Source organism: Chrysochloris asiatica, unplaced genomic scaffold (genome assembly GCF_000296735.1).
Source record: "Chrysochloris asiatica unplaced genomic scaffold, ChrAsi1.0 scaffold00096, whole genome shotgun sequence".
In the NCBI taxonomy this organism is placed as follows: domain Eukaryota; kingdom Metazoa; phylum Chordata; class Mammalia; order Afrosoricida; family Chrysochloridae; genus Chrysochloris; species Chrysochloris asiatica.
This window is the reverse complement of record NW_006408614.1, coordinates 11,234,019-11,251,411: the sequence shown is the minus strand read 5'-3', so window position 1 is coordinate 11,251,411 and position 17,393 is coordinate 11,234,019. Positions and strand designations below refer to the sequence as shown.

The following is a 17,393-nucleotide window of genomic DNA, read 5'->3' as shown; positions in this document are numbered from 1 at the left end:
TGTGCGCATATGTGAGGCTGCTGAGTGTGTGTGTGGTTATGCGAATGTGCGTTGTGTGGACCATGTAGTGCCAGTTTGGAGCTGAGCCCCCAGGAGCTGAGGTCATTGGTGGGATCCCTAACTGGGCCGTCCCCTCCCTTCCCCCCGTCCACCTCCAGGGGTTTCTGCTACTTCAACTCGGTGGCCATCGCAGCCAAGCTCCTTCAGCAGCGGCTGAGCGTCAGCAAGATCCTCATTGTGGACTGGGTGAGTGGGCACTCCGCCGAGGGCAGGCAGAAAGGCGCAGGTACAGGGAGTGGGTGTCTACCCTCTGGAAACCGTCTCAAAGATGTGAAAATCATGAGTCTACTGGGCAGCTTAACTCCCATAAGCAGGCTCGTGAGCAGTATCGTGTGTGGAGGGAAGGTGAGTGTGGAGAAACTTCTGGAAATCTGGCTGGAAGGCCCAGTCCAGACGGTGCCAGTGCCCCACTCCCACCTGCTGCTTCTGGTCTATGGAAGGCACTGGAGGGCTGCGCCTGCCTCCTGGGAAACCCGTCCCGCTTCCAGAAGAACATCTGAGCCTCGTTCACTGTCCTGATGGACATGCCCTCTCCAAATGCCACAGCGCCTAAAACGTGCTTTAAAAAGAAATGCTACTGTCAGGGACCCCCTGCCCTTCATGCTGCTCCCTTGTTCAGGATGAGCAGTGGTTCCGGTCAGGCCGCCCTGGGGGGGGGGGGGGGGGGGGGGAGGGGAGGGGGGGCAGGGGGGGCTGCTGTCGTCTGTCTGTTGTGTTTTGTTTCTGTTGTGTTTGTTAATTCGATCTAGAATCAGAATGCTGTGGATTCTTCTCTCTAGCCTGGGTTTGGTCCCCTGTTCTCTGTAGCCCCTTCCCCCAAACAGACTGGGGACCTCTCCCTTGCCTATATCTTTCCCTGAGCCCCTTTTTGTGGGGAGGGAAGAGGAGGAAAGGAGAGGGGACCTGCCCTGTCCCCATGGCCCTCCCCCCAATACATTTGTTAAAATCAAATGATTAAAACAAGTTTACTATGTGAAGAAAAAAAAAAAATGCTACATAATACTGAGTTCCAAAAATAGACACTGATTCTAAAACTTCACTTTCTTCTTTTGCCAACTGTAACTCTGTGTGTGTACTGTGTGTGTGGTGAGGCCTGCCATGGTGCTGTAGGCTGAGCAGTAGACTGCGAACTATAGGATCGGAAGAAACCCTCTACTGGGTCTCCGTGGGCTGGAACCAACTCGACACACGAGAACAGTATGCCGTCTGTCAGTCAGTCTGTCATACTATGATGGCATGCATGTTGTTGTGATGGTGTGTTGCTGGAATATGCCACTGGTAATTCAAATATCAATTCAATAATGGACACGTTTCAGCGGAGGTGCCAGACTCAGAGCAGACTAAATACAAAGAACAGGAGGCCCACTTCTGAGGGACCTAGCCCCTGAAGACCTCATAAATAGTGTCAGAACGTTGTCAGATATAGTGCCAGAAGATGAGCCCCTCAGGTTGAAAGGCACTCAAAATATGACTGGGGACAAGCTGCCTCCTCAAAGTAGCGTTGGCCATAATGATGCGAATGGAGAAAAGCTTTCAGGACCTTCATTTTCTGATGGGGCACAACTCAACATGAGAACAGCTGCAAACATCCATTGATATTCACAACATAAAGTGTACAAGGTATGAATCTAGGAAAATTGGAAGTCAAAAATGAAATGGAAAGCGTAAATATTGATGATCTAGGCATTAGTGGTGGTGGTTATGTGTCGTGGAGTCGATTCTGACTCATAGCAACCCTGCATAGGGTTTTCGAGGCTGTAAATCTTTATGGGAAAGAAAGCCTCATCTTTCTCCCTCCGAATGGCTGGTAGTTTCGAATTACTGTCCTTGAGGTTAGCAGCCAGACTTGTAACCACTACACTACCAGAGCTCCTTGTTCTAGGCATTAGTGAGCTGAAATGCACTCGTGATGACCTTTGTGAATTGAACAATTACATTTTTTCTGTGCCAGAAATAACAAACTGATGAATCATGTTGCATCTAAAAGATCATTCCAAGACTAATCTTGAAGCACAACTCAGTCTGTGGTGGGATAATATCTATACAAAGAAGACCAAGGAGCTGTGGTAGCGTAGTGGTTATGAAACGGGCTGCGAACCACAAGGTCAGCAGTTTGAAACTACCAGCTGTTCAGTGGGAGAAAGATGAGGCTTTTTGCTCGCTTAAAGATTTACAGTCTCGGGAACCCTGTTCAGGGTCGCTATGAGTCGGAACTGACTCCACAGCACATCACCACTACAAGGAAGACCAGCATATACCGCTATTATTGAAATCTATGCACCAACCACCAAAGCCAGTGATGGAAAAATTAAAGAATTCTATGAACATCTTCAGTCTGAAATAGATCAAGCTTGCAGTCAAGATACATTGATAGTTACTAGTCTTTGGAACCGAAGAGAAAGAATCGCTCATTAGAAAATAAGGCATTGGTGATAGAAATGATGCTGGAGATCACGTGATACGATTTTGTAAAACCAACAGCTCCTTCATTGCAAATACCTTTTTTCAGCAATATTAATGGCAACTATATACATATGGAAGGAGCTCTGGTAGCGTAGTGGTTACGAATCGGACTGCAAACCTTAAGGTCAGCGGTTCGAAACTATCAGCCGCTCCGCGGGAGAAAGATGAGGCTTTCTACTCCCGTAAAGATTTACACCCTCAGAAACCCTGTACAGGGTTGCTATGGGTCGGAACTGACTCGACGGCACTTAACAACAACAACAACATATACATATGGACCTCACCAGATGACCTACACAGGAATCAAATTAACTGGAGAAGCTCATCATCATCCAAAACAAGGCCAGGAGCAAGACTGTGAACAGATCGCTCATCTGCAAGTTAAGGCTGAAACTGAAGAAAGTGTAAACAAGTCCACGAGAGCAAAATATGGGCTTTAGTATATCCCAAAGGATTCTAGAGACCATCTTAAGAACAGAGTTGACACATTAGACACTAATGATTGAAGACCAGAAGGGGCTTGTTTTTGTGGGATGACATCAAGAACATGATACAGGAAGAAAACAAAAGGTCATTAAAAGGACAGGAAAAAAAGAAAAGGCCAAAATGGATGTCAGAAGAGATTCTGAAGCGTGCTCATGAGAATAGAGAAGCTAAAGTGAATGGAAGGAGTGAGGAAGTCGAAGAACTGAAGAGAAACATTCCAAGGGCAGCTCAAGAAGACAAAGCAAAGTATAAAGAAATGCACAAAGACGGAGCTAGAAAACCAAACGGAAGAGCACACTCCACGTTTACTAAAGCTGAAAGAACTGAAGAAAAAATTCAAGCCTCAGCTTAAATCGTGAAGGATTCTGTCAGCAAAATATTGACTGATGCAGAAAGCATCAAAAGAAGATGGAAGGAATACACAGAGGCACCATACTGAAATATAACTGGTTGGTGTTCAACCATTCCGAGAGGTAGCGTGTGATCAAGAACCGATGGTACTGAAGGCACTCGCGAAAAGCAAGGCTCGAATATCGATGGAATACAAATTGGAATGTTTCACCAGACGGATGCAGCACTGGAAGAAATCTGGAGGACAGCTAGCTGGCCAACCAACTGGAAGAGATCCATACTTGTGCCTATTCCAAAAAGGTGACTCAACAGAGTGAACCAATTATCCAGCAATTATGATTAGTATCACAGCAAGTAGAACTTTGCAGAAGACAATTCAAGACCAGTGGCAGCAGTACATTGACAGGAGCCGCCAGAAATTGACGCTGAATTCAGAAGAGGACGTGGAATGAGGGATATCACTGCTGACGTCAGGTGGCTCTAGGCTGACAGCAGAAAATGCCAGAAAGATGTGTACCTGTGCTTTATTGACTACACCAAGGTCGTCGTCTGTGGATCATAACAAACTGTGGATACCAATGTGAAGAATGGGAATTGTACAACTGTTAAATGTGCTCATGAGGAACCTGTACATAGACCAAAACAAGGGCATACTGAATGGTTTTAAAACAGGAAGGCATGCACCAAGGTTGTATCCTTTTACCATACTTATTCAGTCTGTCTGCTAATCTAATAATCCAAGAAGCTGAGCTACATGAACAAGAGCATGTCAGGATTGGTGGCAGACTCGTTAACAACTCGTGACTCCGAATACACAGTCTTGCTTGTTGAAAGCAAAGAGAACGTGAAGCATTTGCAATGAAACTCAAAGAATATGTGTGGATGGAGTCTGTATGGACTTCATCTTCAGTCTGTATGGAGTCTTCAAAATTCCTCACAACTGGACCAATGGGCGTGTTATTGTTGTTAAGTGCTGTCGAGTCAATTCTGACCTGTAGCGACCCTGTATAGGGTTTTCAAGGAGCAACTCGTGAGCTTGAACACCGACCTTGCAGTTCAAATGACTTTTGCAGTCTGACACATTAGCCAACAGCACCACACCAGGACTCCTAAAGCCTTGTTGCTGTTGGTAAGTGCCGTCAAGTTGGTTCCTACTCATAGCGACCCTGTATAGGGTTTCCAAGGAGCAGCTGGTGAGCTTGAACCACCGACCTTGTAGTTCAAATGACTTTGCAGTATGACGCATGAGCCCACAGCGCCACACCAGGGCTCCAGTGTGTCGCTTGTAGGATATATATTTGTTGTAATATGCTGTTGAATTGGTTTTGACCCATAGTGATCCTGTATAGCGTTTCCAAGGAGCAGACTCCATCTACACACACACATACATACATACACACACAACCCCTTCAGTATTTATTACTTCTTTTTTTAAGGAGCTCTGGTAGTGTAGTGGTTACGAATCGGGCTGTGAACCTTAAGGTCAGCGGTTCGAAACTACCAGGTGCTCCGCGGGAGAAAGATTTACACCCTGTACAGGGTCGCTATGGGTCGGAACCGACTCGATGGCACATAACAACAACAACAACATTTTTTTTTTTTAAGAAAAAACATAGCCAGTCCCTTCAGGTGGAATTTTGATGTTTCTTGCAGAAATCCGTTGTGGTTTGGAAATAAAGAGCCTGGGCTAAAGACTTGTTTTCCAAAACAAGCTGGTTGGGGAGTGGGGGGGAGCAGACCCGTCCCTCCTGCCTTCCCCATGGGGACAGTCAAGAGAACTCGTAACAACTAAGCCCGGCCCCTCCCCATACCCCTCATCAGGCCCTATGGGTGGCACAGATCCCACGGGACCCTGTGCGTGGCCTACCGTGTCCCCAGTGTGCCCTACATGGTTTGCTCCTTGGGCACTGAAAGGTTTATAAACCAGACATGAACTTTAAGACATCCCCAAATCTGCCCTTGGCCCCATGCCTCTGTGACAGCTGTGGTGGCCGGCCTGCCCCGTGGTCATCGTACCATCATGCTGACCGGCTTTGTTCTGGCAGGATGTGCACCATGGGAACGGGACACAGCAGGCCTTCTACAGCGACCCCAGCGTACTCTATGTCTCCCTGCATCGCTATGACGACGGCAACTTCTTTCCGGGCAGCGGGGCCCCCGACGAGGTGAGCGGGGGGTCCACAGGGTGCGCGTGCTCAGGGTGGGCAACCCCTGACGAGGTGAGCGGGGCCCACTGGGCATGCCGCTCGGGGCGGGGGGACCCTGGTCATGGTCTGTAATACATCTCTGTCTCCTTGCCATGCAGGTAGGCACGGGGCCCGGCGTGGGCTTCAACGTGAACATGGCCTTCACTGGTGGTCTCGACCCCCCCATGGGTGACGCTGAGTACCTGACAGCTTTCAGGTGAGAACCTTGACACCTGGATGGTCAGCACCTGTCCCCAGCGCTTCCGGCCTCCTCTGCTCCCCCGCCTCGCTGCGCCAGGGAAAGCAGCTCCATGCTCCAGATGAAGGAGTTGGTTGTGGGGTTCTGTGACTCCCCCTCACAGGGGGAGGACCCTTCAGTGTCCCTGTCCCCTGGCGTGCAGGGTCCTGCCTGTGAGAAACAGGCATGTGTCATGCTGGGAAAGATGGAAGCCGTGAAGACGGCCAAGTTTCTCTCCCACACACCCTTCCTGAGTGGGTGGGGAATAGAAATAAATACCAAGTGGGGCCCTCAAGTTCGTGGGAAAAGTCCAGAATCTTTCTATTCCATTTTTCCGTGAACTTTGAAGTCCGTTTGCATTGCCCCTTGGTTTCTGGAGAATTGGGGGGGGCAGACGCCGGACTCCGCAGAGCTGCTTTCAGAACATGTTTGCTCCCATACCAACCGAGTGACTTCTCCACGTTGAGCCAGGCCAGCTTAAAGACCCCGGGGGTAGGACCGTGCCTTGCAGATGGGGGTGCTGCTCCCCACAGTCTCTGTGAGGAGAAGCGTCAGGTGGCTGAGCCGAGGGCCTCTGTCTTCCTTGGACAAGGCTGTTCTTGAACTGAGTCGTGAATGTTTTCACTGAAACTTGGTCTGAATTTTTCCGGGGATTCCTGATTCACACATGGGACGTGCGTGTGCCTGCATGACAGAGCGTGTGTGCACATGTATGAGTGTCTGTACACCTGCCTCTCGACAAACATCTGTGCCTGTGTGCACGACGTGTGAGCATCGTGTGGGGGAGTCTGCAGAGGACACCTGGGACTTGCTCCTCATTCAGCCTGTTGCTCTCTGGGGGCCAGTCATTGACCCTCTGAAGTGTTCATACAGCCTGCCATGGTCCTACCCAGTGTCCAGGAAGACACCCTGACTCAGCCTGGGGCAGGTGGACATCTCTTCCACCTTTCCATCAGATGCCGTCTAATTGGGATGCTCCCGTTGCCAGGATGCAGGCAGCAGGACGTTACCCCCGGATACAGCCCCACCACCATCCTCACTGTCCTCTCTCCCACCATCTGGTGTGGATGCTGACTGAAGACAAGGTGGTCAAGCACACAGATCCCGCTGCCCAGCGAGCAGGACATGAGCAAATGGGGTTGGAGCATCTCTCCCCTCATTGGTCTAGTTGGGGGCCTCAGACTTGGGGTCCTGGTCAGCAGTGGGGGCACCTCCCTCCCTCACCCTGGGCCAGCCCTTAGGGCAAGTCTTCCTCTCTGAGTTGAACCATTGGGGTCTTCTGCCAGATGTGCACGTGACCAGGACTGGTCAGTGAATGTTCTCAAGCCCAAACAGCCTCCTGGAAAAGGAAAATTACTTCAGGATTCTTTTTATTGATTTTTATGTAAAATAGCTCTTTGAAGTTAACAATTTATGGTGCCATGCACCAGCCAGTGAAGAAGAGTGACCGGCTTGCTCTCCTATTTCTGCCTCATCACACACACCCCCACCTGTCCAAGCCCCTCAAGACCAGCCCCCATCCCCTCCAGCACCTTGTGAAGCCAGCCAGTCGCCTGCCACATTGCGTTTTGGGGGGATCACGCCCCCGATGCAGAAAAGATAAGGAAAATGCCCTTAATGAAAACCAGAGGTAATGGGCTCTCTCCCCAGGCTTGGAGATACAGAGAGAAAGGGGCTTTATTCAAACCAGCCCCTTGCCAGACGCAGGCTTTGAAGTCCCGCACTCCAGGCTGACAGGGAGACTGGACACACTCCTTAACCCCTCGTTCGCCTGCTGCCGCCAGAAGATGAAGTGAGGGTCTTAACTCTTAAATCACAATTTGGATTCAAGTGTGAGAAAATAGAGTAGCTTCAAACTAGAGCCTCGTCTTCCACACAGGAGACCTGGGTTCAACTCCCAGCCAGTGCACCTCACGTGCAGCGACCGCCCATCTGTTATGTGATGCTGGATAGGTCTCGGTACCTCCAGACTGAGATCAGGAGGAAAGGCCTGGGCACCTGCTTCTGAAAATCAGCCCATGAAAACCTCTGTGGGTCCAGCAGTCCAGCAGCCCCCTGAGCATGTGGGTGGTACAGTACTAGTGTGTCATTGAATCATGCTCTCTGGAGACCTGGCGTCTCGAGCCCCCAATGTTTGTTGTGGCCAAGCTAGAAGATGGAGCTGGAAGGTGCGGGAGGGATGGGAGCGATGTGTGATGATGGCAGTGTGTCCTCACAAGAGACAAGGAATCTAAAGGTGGGGTCAGTGGGTTTTCTACAGGACCTCGAGGTCCCTGGCAAGACAAGGACCAGGCTGCATGAGTGACCAGAAGTAGCTAGCAGAAGCCAGGAAGAGTTGCCGAGACAGGACAGGGACAGACCTCCGTCTCCTCAAGGCTTAGGGATGGAGTGAGAGGAAGCTAAAGAAGGTTCCAGAGGCTCTCCGAGCATGTGTGGAGGAAGGCTGCGGCAGGCACCTCTGAGCCAGCGTGGATGGAGGGGCTTCCGGAACACTCTGGGTGGGATGGGAAGGCTGGCCTGTATTAGCTGTCTGTTGTTAAAATGCCGTCGAGTCAGTTCCAACTCAGCAACCCTGTGAACCCTTGTAGCTCAAACGGACATTGTGGGCAAGCACATTCTCCGGCAGTACCACACCGGGACTCCATTAGCTATCTAGTACTGTTTGTTGTTGTTTATTGTGAAGTGCCGTCAAGTCGATTCCGACCAATAGGGACCCTGTATACGGTTTCCAAGGAGCAGCTGGTGAGCTTGAACCACCAGTTCGAACAACTTTGCAGTCTGATGCATTAGCCCACAGCGCCACACCAGGACTCCGGTATATATATTTGTTGTTACGTGATGGTGATTTGGTTTTGACTCATAGTGACCCTGTATAGGGTTTCCAAGGAGCAGCTGGTGAGCTTGAACCACCGACCTTGCAGTTCAAACGGCTTTGCAGTCTGGCGCATTAACCCACATGGCCATACCAGGACTCCTGACACATGTTTTGAGGAGTTCAGTCAGTCCTTCACGGGTGTCCTGCCTGTCTCTGCTCTGGGACAACAGCCTGACTCATTGCCCACGTCTCCCACCTCTGAGTGGACACACAGGGGTCTGCCGTCTCAGAAAGCCCAAGCCCCAGGCTGTCCAGCAAAAGTCAAAGATTACTCTGTACCAAGACTCAGCGGGGAGACCAGTCAGGAGACGGTTGATAGGAAATGTGTAGCTCTGGGTCTACCTTATGAGGTGGGCCATTCCCACTGGAAAGGACAAGCAGACCAGCCTGGAGCTGCTAGAGCAACAGAAAATACATCTTCAAAGAAAGATCATCAGGAAAAAAAAATGGCAGTCTGATTGGCTACTACAGGAACAAGCAAGCTGTTCACCAGGAAGCCATCAAGGCAAGCAATCAAGTTCTTCAGGACAAAGTCTTCCTAAGACTGAAACTCAAAGGGAACACACAAACAAGCATGTAAGCTTGCTGGTGACCACATTGGTCTACTGGTGAATGGAAGACGGGGTAAGACAGCAATGAAGAAATGGGCTGAGTTCAATGACAGTCCATTGACTCCGTTGACCTGGAGATGAGAGAGAGAAGAGGAAGGGCTGGTTGGTCCAAAGTGTGGTGACACCTGGGGACACTTGAGCCCATGGACAAGGACATAGCCACAGAGGGCTAGAGCTGAGAGTGAAGCATTCAGCTGATGTTAAGTGAGGGGAGATGCACAAGAACACCCAAATTTGCTAGTAGTACCCTTTTGACCCAGCCTCGATGGTCAGAACTCAACACTCAACTAGAGGAGGATTGAAAAAAAAAAGAAAAAAAAAAAAATTTTTTTTTGAGATAAAGGAAGCAAGTGTAAATTGCTGCAATTTGATGAATTTGACCTATACTTATGGATGTAGCAGCTCAAAATACCAGCTGAGAGAAAAGGAGTCTTCACCTTAAGTATCAATCCTATCCCCTCTGTACACAGGGTAGATAGGGATGGACAACTTAGACGATTCAACAGCGAGTAATTGTTATCATGACTAATTGCAACTGTCAATAACTGTAAAGGTGGACGTTTTATAGCAAAAAAAGGGGGAGTACTTAATCTTACAGTCCAGAAACAGGGGACCCTAGGATCATCAAGGAAATGGCACACGAGCGGAATGCGGGACCAGAGATGGAGGCAGAGATGGGGCCATGGAGAGGGGGAGTGGCTGAGGAAAGAGAATTGCAGACATGACCCATGGCTCCATCTCAGAGAAGGCCCAGCCTGGTGGCCAGGAGGCTGGTTTGCAGAATGTGCCCTTTGGTTGTTTAAATTATTATATATTCCTGAGTGTTCTTGTGTACATTCAAAAACAAAAAAACAGGGAATAGAAGCAAATACTATTGAATGATGATGCACGAAGGAGACTGTAATCATTGCAATGAAACGAGTATAAAACCCATGTTCTCCCATGTAAACTGTCACTCAATGCACACTAAAAACTTTTTTAAATATTATGAATGGAAGATACTAAAAAAGAAAAAGAGAGTTTGGTTCTATCCCTGTGGGCCCTCGTGATCTTGGATTGTGACTGGTTGGCCAGATATGCTGCTGTATGTTGGACTCTGTATGTTCTCTTACGAATCAGGCTGCGAACTTCAAAGTCAGCAGTTCGGAACTACCAGCTGTTCTGCGGGAGAAAGATGAGGCTTTCTGCTCCCGTAAAGATTTACAGCCTCGGAAACCCTGTACAGGGTCGCTGTGAGTCGGAACTGACTCCACGGCATATAACTACCACCACGTGACCTTGTTGGCTTCTTGTTACGATGTTAACAGTTCCGTGGCTTTTTTCCTCTGGGAAATTGGAAATAAAATCGTCAGCATTTGGAACAGACAAGTAAAGCCACTCCCTTCGCAGCAGTGACTGGGCTCTCTTTGAGATGGAGCCATGGGAGATGTCTGCAGTTCTCTGCACAAAGTCCACAGGAAGGCACTTCTGTGAGACACAAGTCACCGAGGTCACTGAGAAAGGGCATCCACAGACCCACAAGGGACACTCCGTGCCCACCGGGCAGGTGGCAAGGCCCTGTGACAGCTCCTTGCTGGGCTGTGTCCCCACAAGAGCACACGTAACTCCCTGGTCTCAGACATCTGCTCCCCACACTCACCCGGCCCTTGTGAGTGAGCAGAATGTTGTTTAAAGTAGCCTTGGGTCGTGCTGTGTTTACAAAGTCCACAGGCATGAGAAGCCACGGCCATCAGGGCAAGTGTCCTGCCCTGAAGAGGACCTCGAATGTCGGATCAGCAGGGCCTATAGCCAGCCACCCATTTTCTGTAAATTAAGTTTTATTGGAATACAGCCACCCTATCTGTCTGCTGACATGTCCTCCCTCGGACCCGTGACAGAGAACAGTCCAACCCCCTGCTCTAGCTTCAGTTCCAGACCCTCAGGCTGGCCCCCAAGGGGCCGACCGTGTCCCTTAGCCTTAGCACCTTGGGCTGCCGCCCAGGTGTGCAGAATAATTTCCTGAGCAGGTGCAGCGTCAGAAAAGCAAACAAACCAGTGAGCGATTCCGACACCAGCCACGTGACATTCAATTGTCCCTCCAGACAAATGGGGGTGAGGACCCCCAGTGAACATGCGCTCTGGCCTGCGGCCATTCATTCAGAACCCAGTAATGCCTCGGGCCTAGGCCCGCCTCCCATGGCTCTATGTCTACCAGCCAAGCCTCCGCAGCCGCCCGCATCACACACACGTTAGTCAGCGCCAGTTCCCAGCGGCATGAGCTCATGCTGTCCCCTGTGCTGTCGTTCTCCAAACCTTTCCGTCCTGCATCTGCCATCATCACGGCCACCTGGCACTGAGCACCCACCCCATCTCCCCAGTCGGCCTGTGCGAGTGATCTGTTGGGTGCCTGCTCCCATTCAAGTAGGACCTTCTGCTCTTCCAGAGACAAAAGTGTTACATGGGGTCTCTCACAGGGGCCCAAAGGGCTGCGTCCTCCTGGCTAACCGAGCTCAGCTCACACGTACAGGCTCACTGGATCTGTGCTGTGGTCTTGTGCCCTTGGGTGGGGGGTCTGGAGGGGGTGCCGGGGCTCCCAGCTCACGGTTCGGTTCTGCCATCTCTCATGTCCGTCTGAGGAAAGTGCCGGATGGTGGGAGCACATGCTGCTGGCGCGGCCTGAGAGGGTAGGAGCCAGACCGGGGCTGCGGGCGCCCCCCACCCAGGTTGATGCAGCCATGTGGTAAGGGGCATCCCACGTCCAAGGTGTGCAAAAGGCAGTGAGCCCCAGAAAGACCCCTGCTGTAGCTGTCACATAACAGCAGGGCTGGTGGTTTGGTCTTTTCAGTGACCATCGGTTCTCAGCAAGTATGAGTACCCACACCAGCCTGTCGAGGCTGCGCCCACTCGTAGCCACTAACCTGGAGGGAGATGTGGGGCTGGATATGAGGGCCACAGAGAGCCCCCCAGAGTAACTCCAGACTGTGGCCTGACTGACCACACACCCTGCAGACCACTCTAGGCCAGCCCTGTCTGACCACACCCCACTATTCTTCCTGCAGGACAGTGGTCATGCCAATTGCTAATGAGTTTGCACCAGACGTAGTACTGGTGTCCTCGGGCTTCGATGCAGTGGAAGGACACCCGACGCCCCTCGGAGGCTACAACCTGTCCGCCAAATGTAAGTCCAATCCCAGCCTACTGGACTCCAGGCCACCTCAGCACCCCTAGATACTGGCTGTGCACCGGAAAATGTCTCTCCAGTTCCCAGTCCCCCAAATAACAACCCAGAAACTCCCTGTTTCCGTCCTTAGGAAAACCTGATGCTGTACCAAACACAGACCCTGTGGCCTGAGGTCCCGGGGCACTCAGTCCCTCAGTCCCAGAGCCTTCGGCTGAGAGCCTGGGCACATGGCTAGACATGGGTGGGGCCATTCCCAGACCAAGGGTGGAAACATGCTTTCCAAGGCTGCTCTGACTGTGCAGATGGGAGCAGTAGATCCCCAGGCCCAGGAAGAGAGCCATTCGGGTGTCCAGACAGAGAGAGCCACCGGGAGACAGCAGTGTGTGAGCATGTGTGTGTGTGTGTGCATGATATAAGTGTTCAGAAGTGTGTGAGTTGTGTACACAAGAGCACATATGTGTATGTGCACACGTGTGACCATATGTGTGAGGGTGGGGCATGAGCATGCCCGTGTGCACACAAACATGTGTTTGAACATACATGTGGATGTGTGCCTGTGTGCATGCAGGTTGCATGTGTGCACACATGGCATGCCCTGTAGCTCTGGGCTGGCTATGACCGTGCCCTGGAGACCAGTGACCGTAGGGCTGAGCTGTTCCTGCTCACTTTCCTGCGCGTCCCCAACTGGGCTTATCTGCTGCTTCATGAATTCGAGGCTCTCACAGAGCACAGAGGGGGCAGGAGCTCCTAGAGGCGTCGATGAACGGACACCTGGCTTCAGTTATGGCGTGGTGTCTTGGCGCAGCCTACATGCCCCCGTTCCATATGGTGTCAGCCCCTCAAAGCGCTTTGGCCCTCAGCAGACACCAGCGCTGCCCCTGCCCCCCACTTGCATCTCCCTCTTCTGCTGCAGGTTTCGGGTACCTGACCAAGCAGCTGATGAGCCTGGCTGGCGGCCGCATCATACTGGCCCTTGAAGGTGGCCACGACTTAACAGCCATCTGCGATGCCTCAGAAGCCTGCGTCTCTGCCCTGCTGGGGAACGAGGTACGTTCTTGTCTGTCTGTCTGTGCGTCTCTGCCTTGCTAGGGAACGAGGTACCACCTCATCTGTCTGTCTGTTTGTGTGTCTCTGTCCTGCTGGGGAACGAGGTACATTCCTATCTGTCGGTCTGTCTGTGCATCTCTGCCCTGCTGGGGAACAAGGTATGGCCTCGTCTGTCTGTGTGTCTCTGCCCTACTGGGGCATAAGGTATGGCCCCATCTGTCTGTCCGTAAGTACAGCCGGCACCCCCGGGGACCATGGGTGGGATGAGGGTGTGAGAGAGTGTGCCCATAGATCATTGGAGATTCTTTGTCTCCCATTTATCCACTCAGTATGGATTTGAGGATACTCAATTTATGCCCAAAGTCATAACCTAGTGCTCAGGATGCTAACTACAAGGTCGGTGTTTCAAGCCTACCAATCACTCGGAGGGATAAAGCTAAGGCTTTCTGCTCCCATAAAGACACAGGGTCGCTATGAGTCAGAACTGACTCCACGGCACCTAACCGCCAATGCCACCAACTGATACTCCAATACCATGCTAGCCAGACCACTCCAGCCTTGGCCCTGAGAACCTCTGCCCACCAATCCTTGTGGCCCTGCGTCCTGGCACTGTCCAGAGTCCTCTAGTATGACCCCAGCCCCAGTACTACGGATGCCATGTCTCCAGGGAGTCCCACATCAGGATGTGCTGATCCCTCCAGCTTCTGGTTCCTGCTGGCTCTGAGGACCCGTGGAGAGGCCTCCTCCCCTGCCCCGTGGAGAGCCAAGCAGATTCTTAGAGGGACGACTTTTCCAACTCCCACCCACAGCCAAGACTGTGGGACATTCCCTGCCCATCATGTGTGGGGCAGTGGTCTGTATGTTTGTCCTCCAAGCTCCTCCCTTGTCCCGTGACCATCCAGCAGGGTCCCCTCCGTGATCCTGAATCAGCAAGTCTCCGTTGTCTGTAGGTTGACCCATTGTTTGCCATTGTTGTTGTCATCCGGTGGTCTGGCGTACCATCCTGCCGTGCCCATCTCTTGGCCATCTCCTCCTGAGTCAGCTGCCGCTGATCCTAGGTGGAAACTGTACAAAGGTTTCCATCTGATGGGACTCACCCCGCTCCCCATCAACCCCTCCACTTTCTTAGAAGAAAACTGATCCAGGGGTATTTTCATGTAGAAGACAGGATAGGAAAGTGATCGTTTCCACAAAATCATCACGCCCCCTCAGAAGATGCTGTGGGGTAACCCTTGGACACCACGCTGGTTTCCCTCTGTGCCTGCATTCCTAGACGCACGCTTCTTCCTTCCACATGGGGGGCTCAAGTTGTTAGGTGCCAACTTGGCGAATGAAATGCTGCTCGGTTCTGTGCCATCCTCACCATCGTGGGTACACTTGAGACCATGGCTGCTGCCACTGTGTCAATCCGTCTCTTTAGGAGTCTTCCTCTTTTTCACTGACCCCCAACTTCACCAAGCGTGGTCCAAAGTATGAAAGGTAAAATCTCACGTTCCTCATTTCTAAAGGAACCTCCTAGCAGTGCTTCTGCCAACACAGAGTAGTTGGTTCTTCCGGTAGTCGTGGTACTTTTAATATTCTCCAGCACCATAACTCAAATGCGTCAATTCTTCCACGGTCTTCCTTATTCACTGTACAATTTTTGCATGCACACGGGGTGACTGAAAATACCATGGATGGGGTCAGGTGCACCTCAGTCTTTAACTGACATCTTGGCTCTTCAACACTTTAAACAAGTTTTGTGCAGCAGATTTGCCTAATGCAGTAAGTCATCTGATTGTTTCCATGAGTCCCAGAACATCCCTGAATGCCCTCAAAAGGGAGCAAACCCACTCTTGTAGACAACTTCATACAGTAAATGCTAAGGCCACACTTGGATTTTCTAGTTATTTCTCTCCCTTGTTGGAAGGGCCCTGAGCAAACAAACACATGCAGCTCGAGGCACCGGGCATGTCCAGCCACTGCCCGACAGACACGGGGACTGTCCTGACCTCCGTGTTCTTTCTGCAGCTTGACCCCCTCCCAGAGAAGACAATACAACAGAGGTCCAACGCCAACGCCGTCCGATCCATGGAGAAGGTCATCGAGATCCACAGTGAGTACCTGGGGGCTGGGACCCCACACACACACCTGTTCCCTCCCCCTGCTCTCAGCTGACAAGAGGAGCTGAAAGGGCTCTGTGTTGGTGCCCCTCCACCTTCTAGCCTGGCATACAGCTCAGGATTGGGTCAGGACTGGGCATCAGCCTCCTCCTCTTTACCCTGCACTGAGGGACTGTCCACACCTGCTGCCCCTACAAACCACATGGTGGCTCTGGGGTTGTGTCTCCCCACCGAGTCCTGGACCCTGGGTGGTGAGGTTCCCTGCCATGGGCCAGGGGAGATCTGTCTTCTCAGAACTAGAATCTACCAGAATCCATTTTGTGCTCATGGTGCAGTGGCTTAAGCGTGTGGTTTCTCACCTCAAGGTTGGCAGTTCAAACCCACCAGGCACACTGCAGGAGAAGACTGAGCCTTGGGAATCCTAGGCAGCAGTTCTGTTCTGTCTTATCGGGTCTCTGTGAGGCGGCGTTGCTTCAAATGCCAGTGGTCTCACTACACATATCAAATAGAAGGAGCCCTGGTGTTGCAGGGGGTAAAACGCATGTCTGCTCACTGAAAAGTTGACGGTTTGAAGCCACCAGCCTCTCCTGGAGAAAGATGTGGCCGACTGCTTCGGTAAAGAAGACAGCATTGGGAACCCAATGGGGTGGTTTTCTTTCCTGCAGCATCTCTGTGAATCCTCACCAACTCGGAGGCAATCGGTTTGGGTTTGGGGTAGGACAGATGAAATCGCGAATTTTCATATGTAGCCGCTGTGGCCACTCCCAGGAGGACGCCCTCAGCAAGTATGGGACAAGTCTGACTCTACCAGGAGGCTGAGTCAGAGCAGGGCATCTGAGTCGGGCCCACTGTGGAGCAGCGGTGGGATATGGAGGGGTTTCCCATGGTTAGCACGCTGCTGGGAGTCAGGTGACCATGTAGCATGCTCACTGCCCACTGGTGCCTCAAAAGGAAGACCTGGCAGGTGGCCTCTGAAAAATGAGTCTTTGAAAACTCCGTGGAGCTCACTTCTACCCTGAGCCACGAGGGGACGTCATGAGTTGGCCTCGACCCAGCCCCCAGAAACCTCAGCTACTCCCGGTTGGTGTCGGTGCCTGGATGTGGGACAGGGAGGCAGGCTTCATATCCAGCTCTGGTTCCTCGTCTCTCTCGGGACTGCCCTGGGCAGTGGCCTCAGCACTCTGCCCCTGGACCTGGGGGCCGCTGCACGTTCATTGTCAGGTACACACTTCACACTCTGTCCTCAGACCCTCCGGGCCCTGGTGACCTCCCCCTCTGTCCCCAGGCAAATACTGGCGCTCCCTACAGCGCGCTGCCTCCACTGTGGGTTACTCGCTGGTGGAGGCGCAGAAATGCGAAAATGAGGAGGCAGAGACTGTGACCGCCATGGCCTCACTCTCCGTGGGCGTCAAGCCGGCGGAAAAGAGGTGAGCAGGGAACCGGAATGCGGAGAGGGGGGTGCGCGGGGTGGTGGGTACGGGACCCATGACGCCCCATGACGTACGGTCAATCTCTCTCCACGCTGGGACTCAGGCCAGACGAGGAACCCATGGAAGAGGAGCCGCCTTTGTAGCCCTGCACACGCCGCCATCCTGTTTGTTTGTCTCGTCTTGAAGCTCAGCCAAGAAATTTCCGCCACCACCTGCGTCCTGCCGGTGTTCCCCCCATGAGGGGTGGCCAGGTGTGAGCAGCGCTGGAGTCTTTGTGCTGCACTGATCACACGCCGCGGTGTGGCCGCTCACTCGGGGACATGGGACAGACACACGGACGCGCAGGGAGCACGGCGCTGGAGTGGGGATCGCCGGAAGAAAGCC

At 52.1% G+C, this 17,393-nt stretch overlaps 1 protein-coding gene across 1 annotated transcript in view; it reads left to right on the top strand.

Moving 5' to 3' along the window:
- The window catches only part of HDAC4 (histone deacetylase 4), a 66,657-nt gene extending 49,505 nt beyond the window's left edge, over positions 1-17,152 (top strand). The window contains exons 18-25 of the mRNA XM_006866790.1: positions 159-246; positions 5,406-5,525; positions 5,666-5,763; positions 12,309-12,427; positions 13,344-13,477; positions 15,488-15,572; positions 16,865-17,006; positions 17,113-17,152. Coding sequence (XP_006866852.1) covers positions 159-246; positions 5,406-5,525; positions 5,666-5,763; positions 12,309-12,427; positions 13,344-13,477; positions 15,488-15,572; positions 16,865-17,006; positions 17,113-17,152 — 826 coding nt within the window. The remainder of the gene's footprint in view (positions 1-158; positions 247-5,405; positions 5,526-5,665; positions 5,764-12,308; positions 12,428-13,343; positions 13,478-15,487; positions 15,573-16,864; positions 17,007-17,112) is intronic.
- The last annotated feature ends 241 nt before the right edge of the window (positions 17,153-17,393 follow it).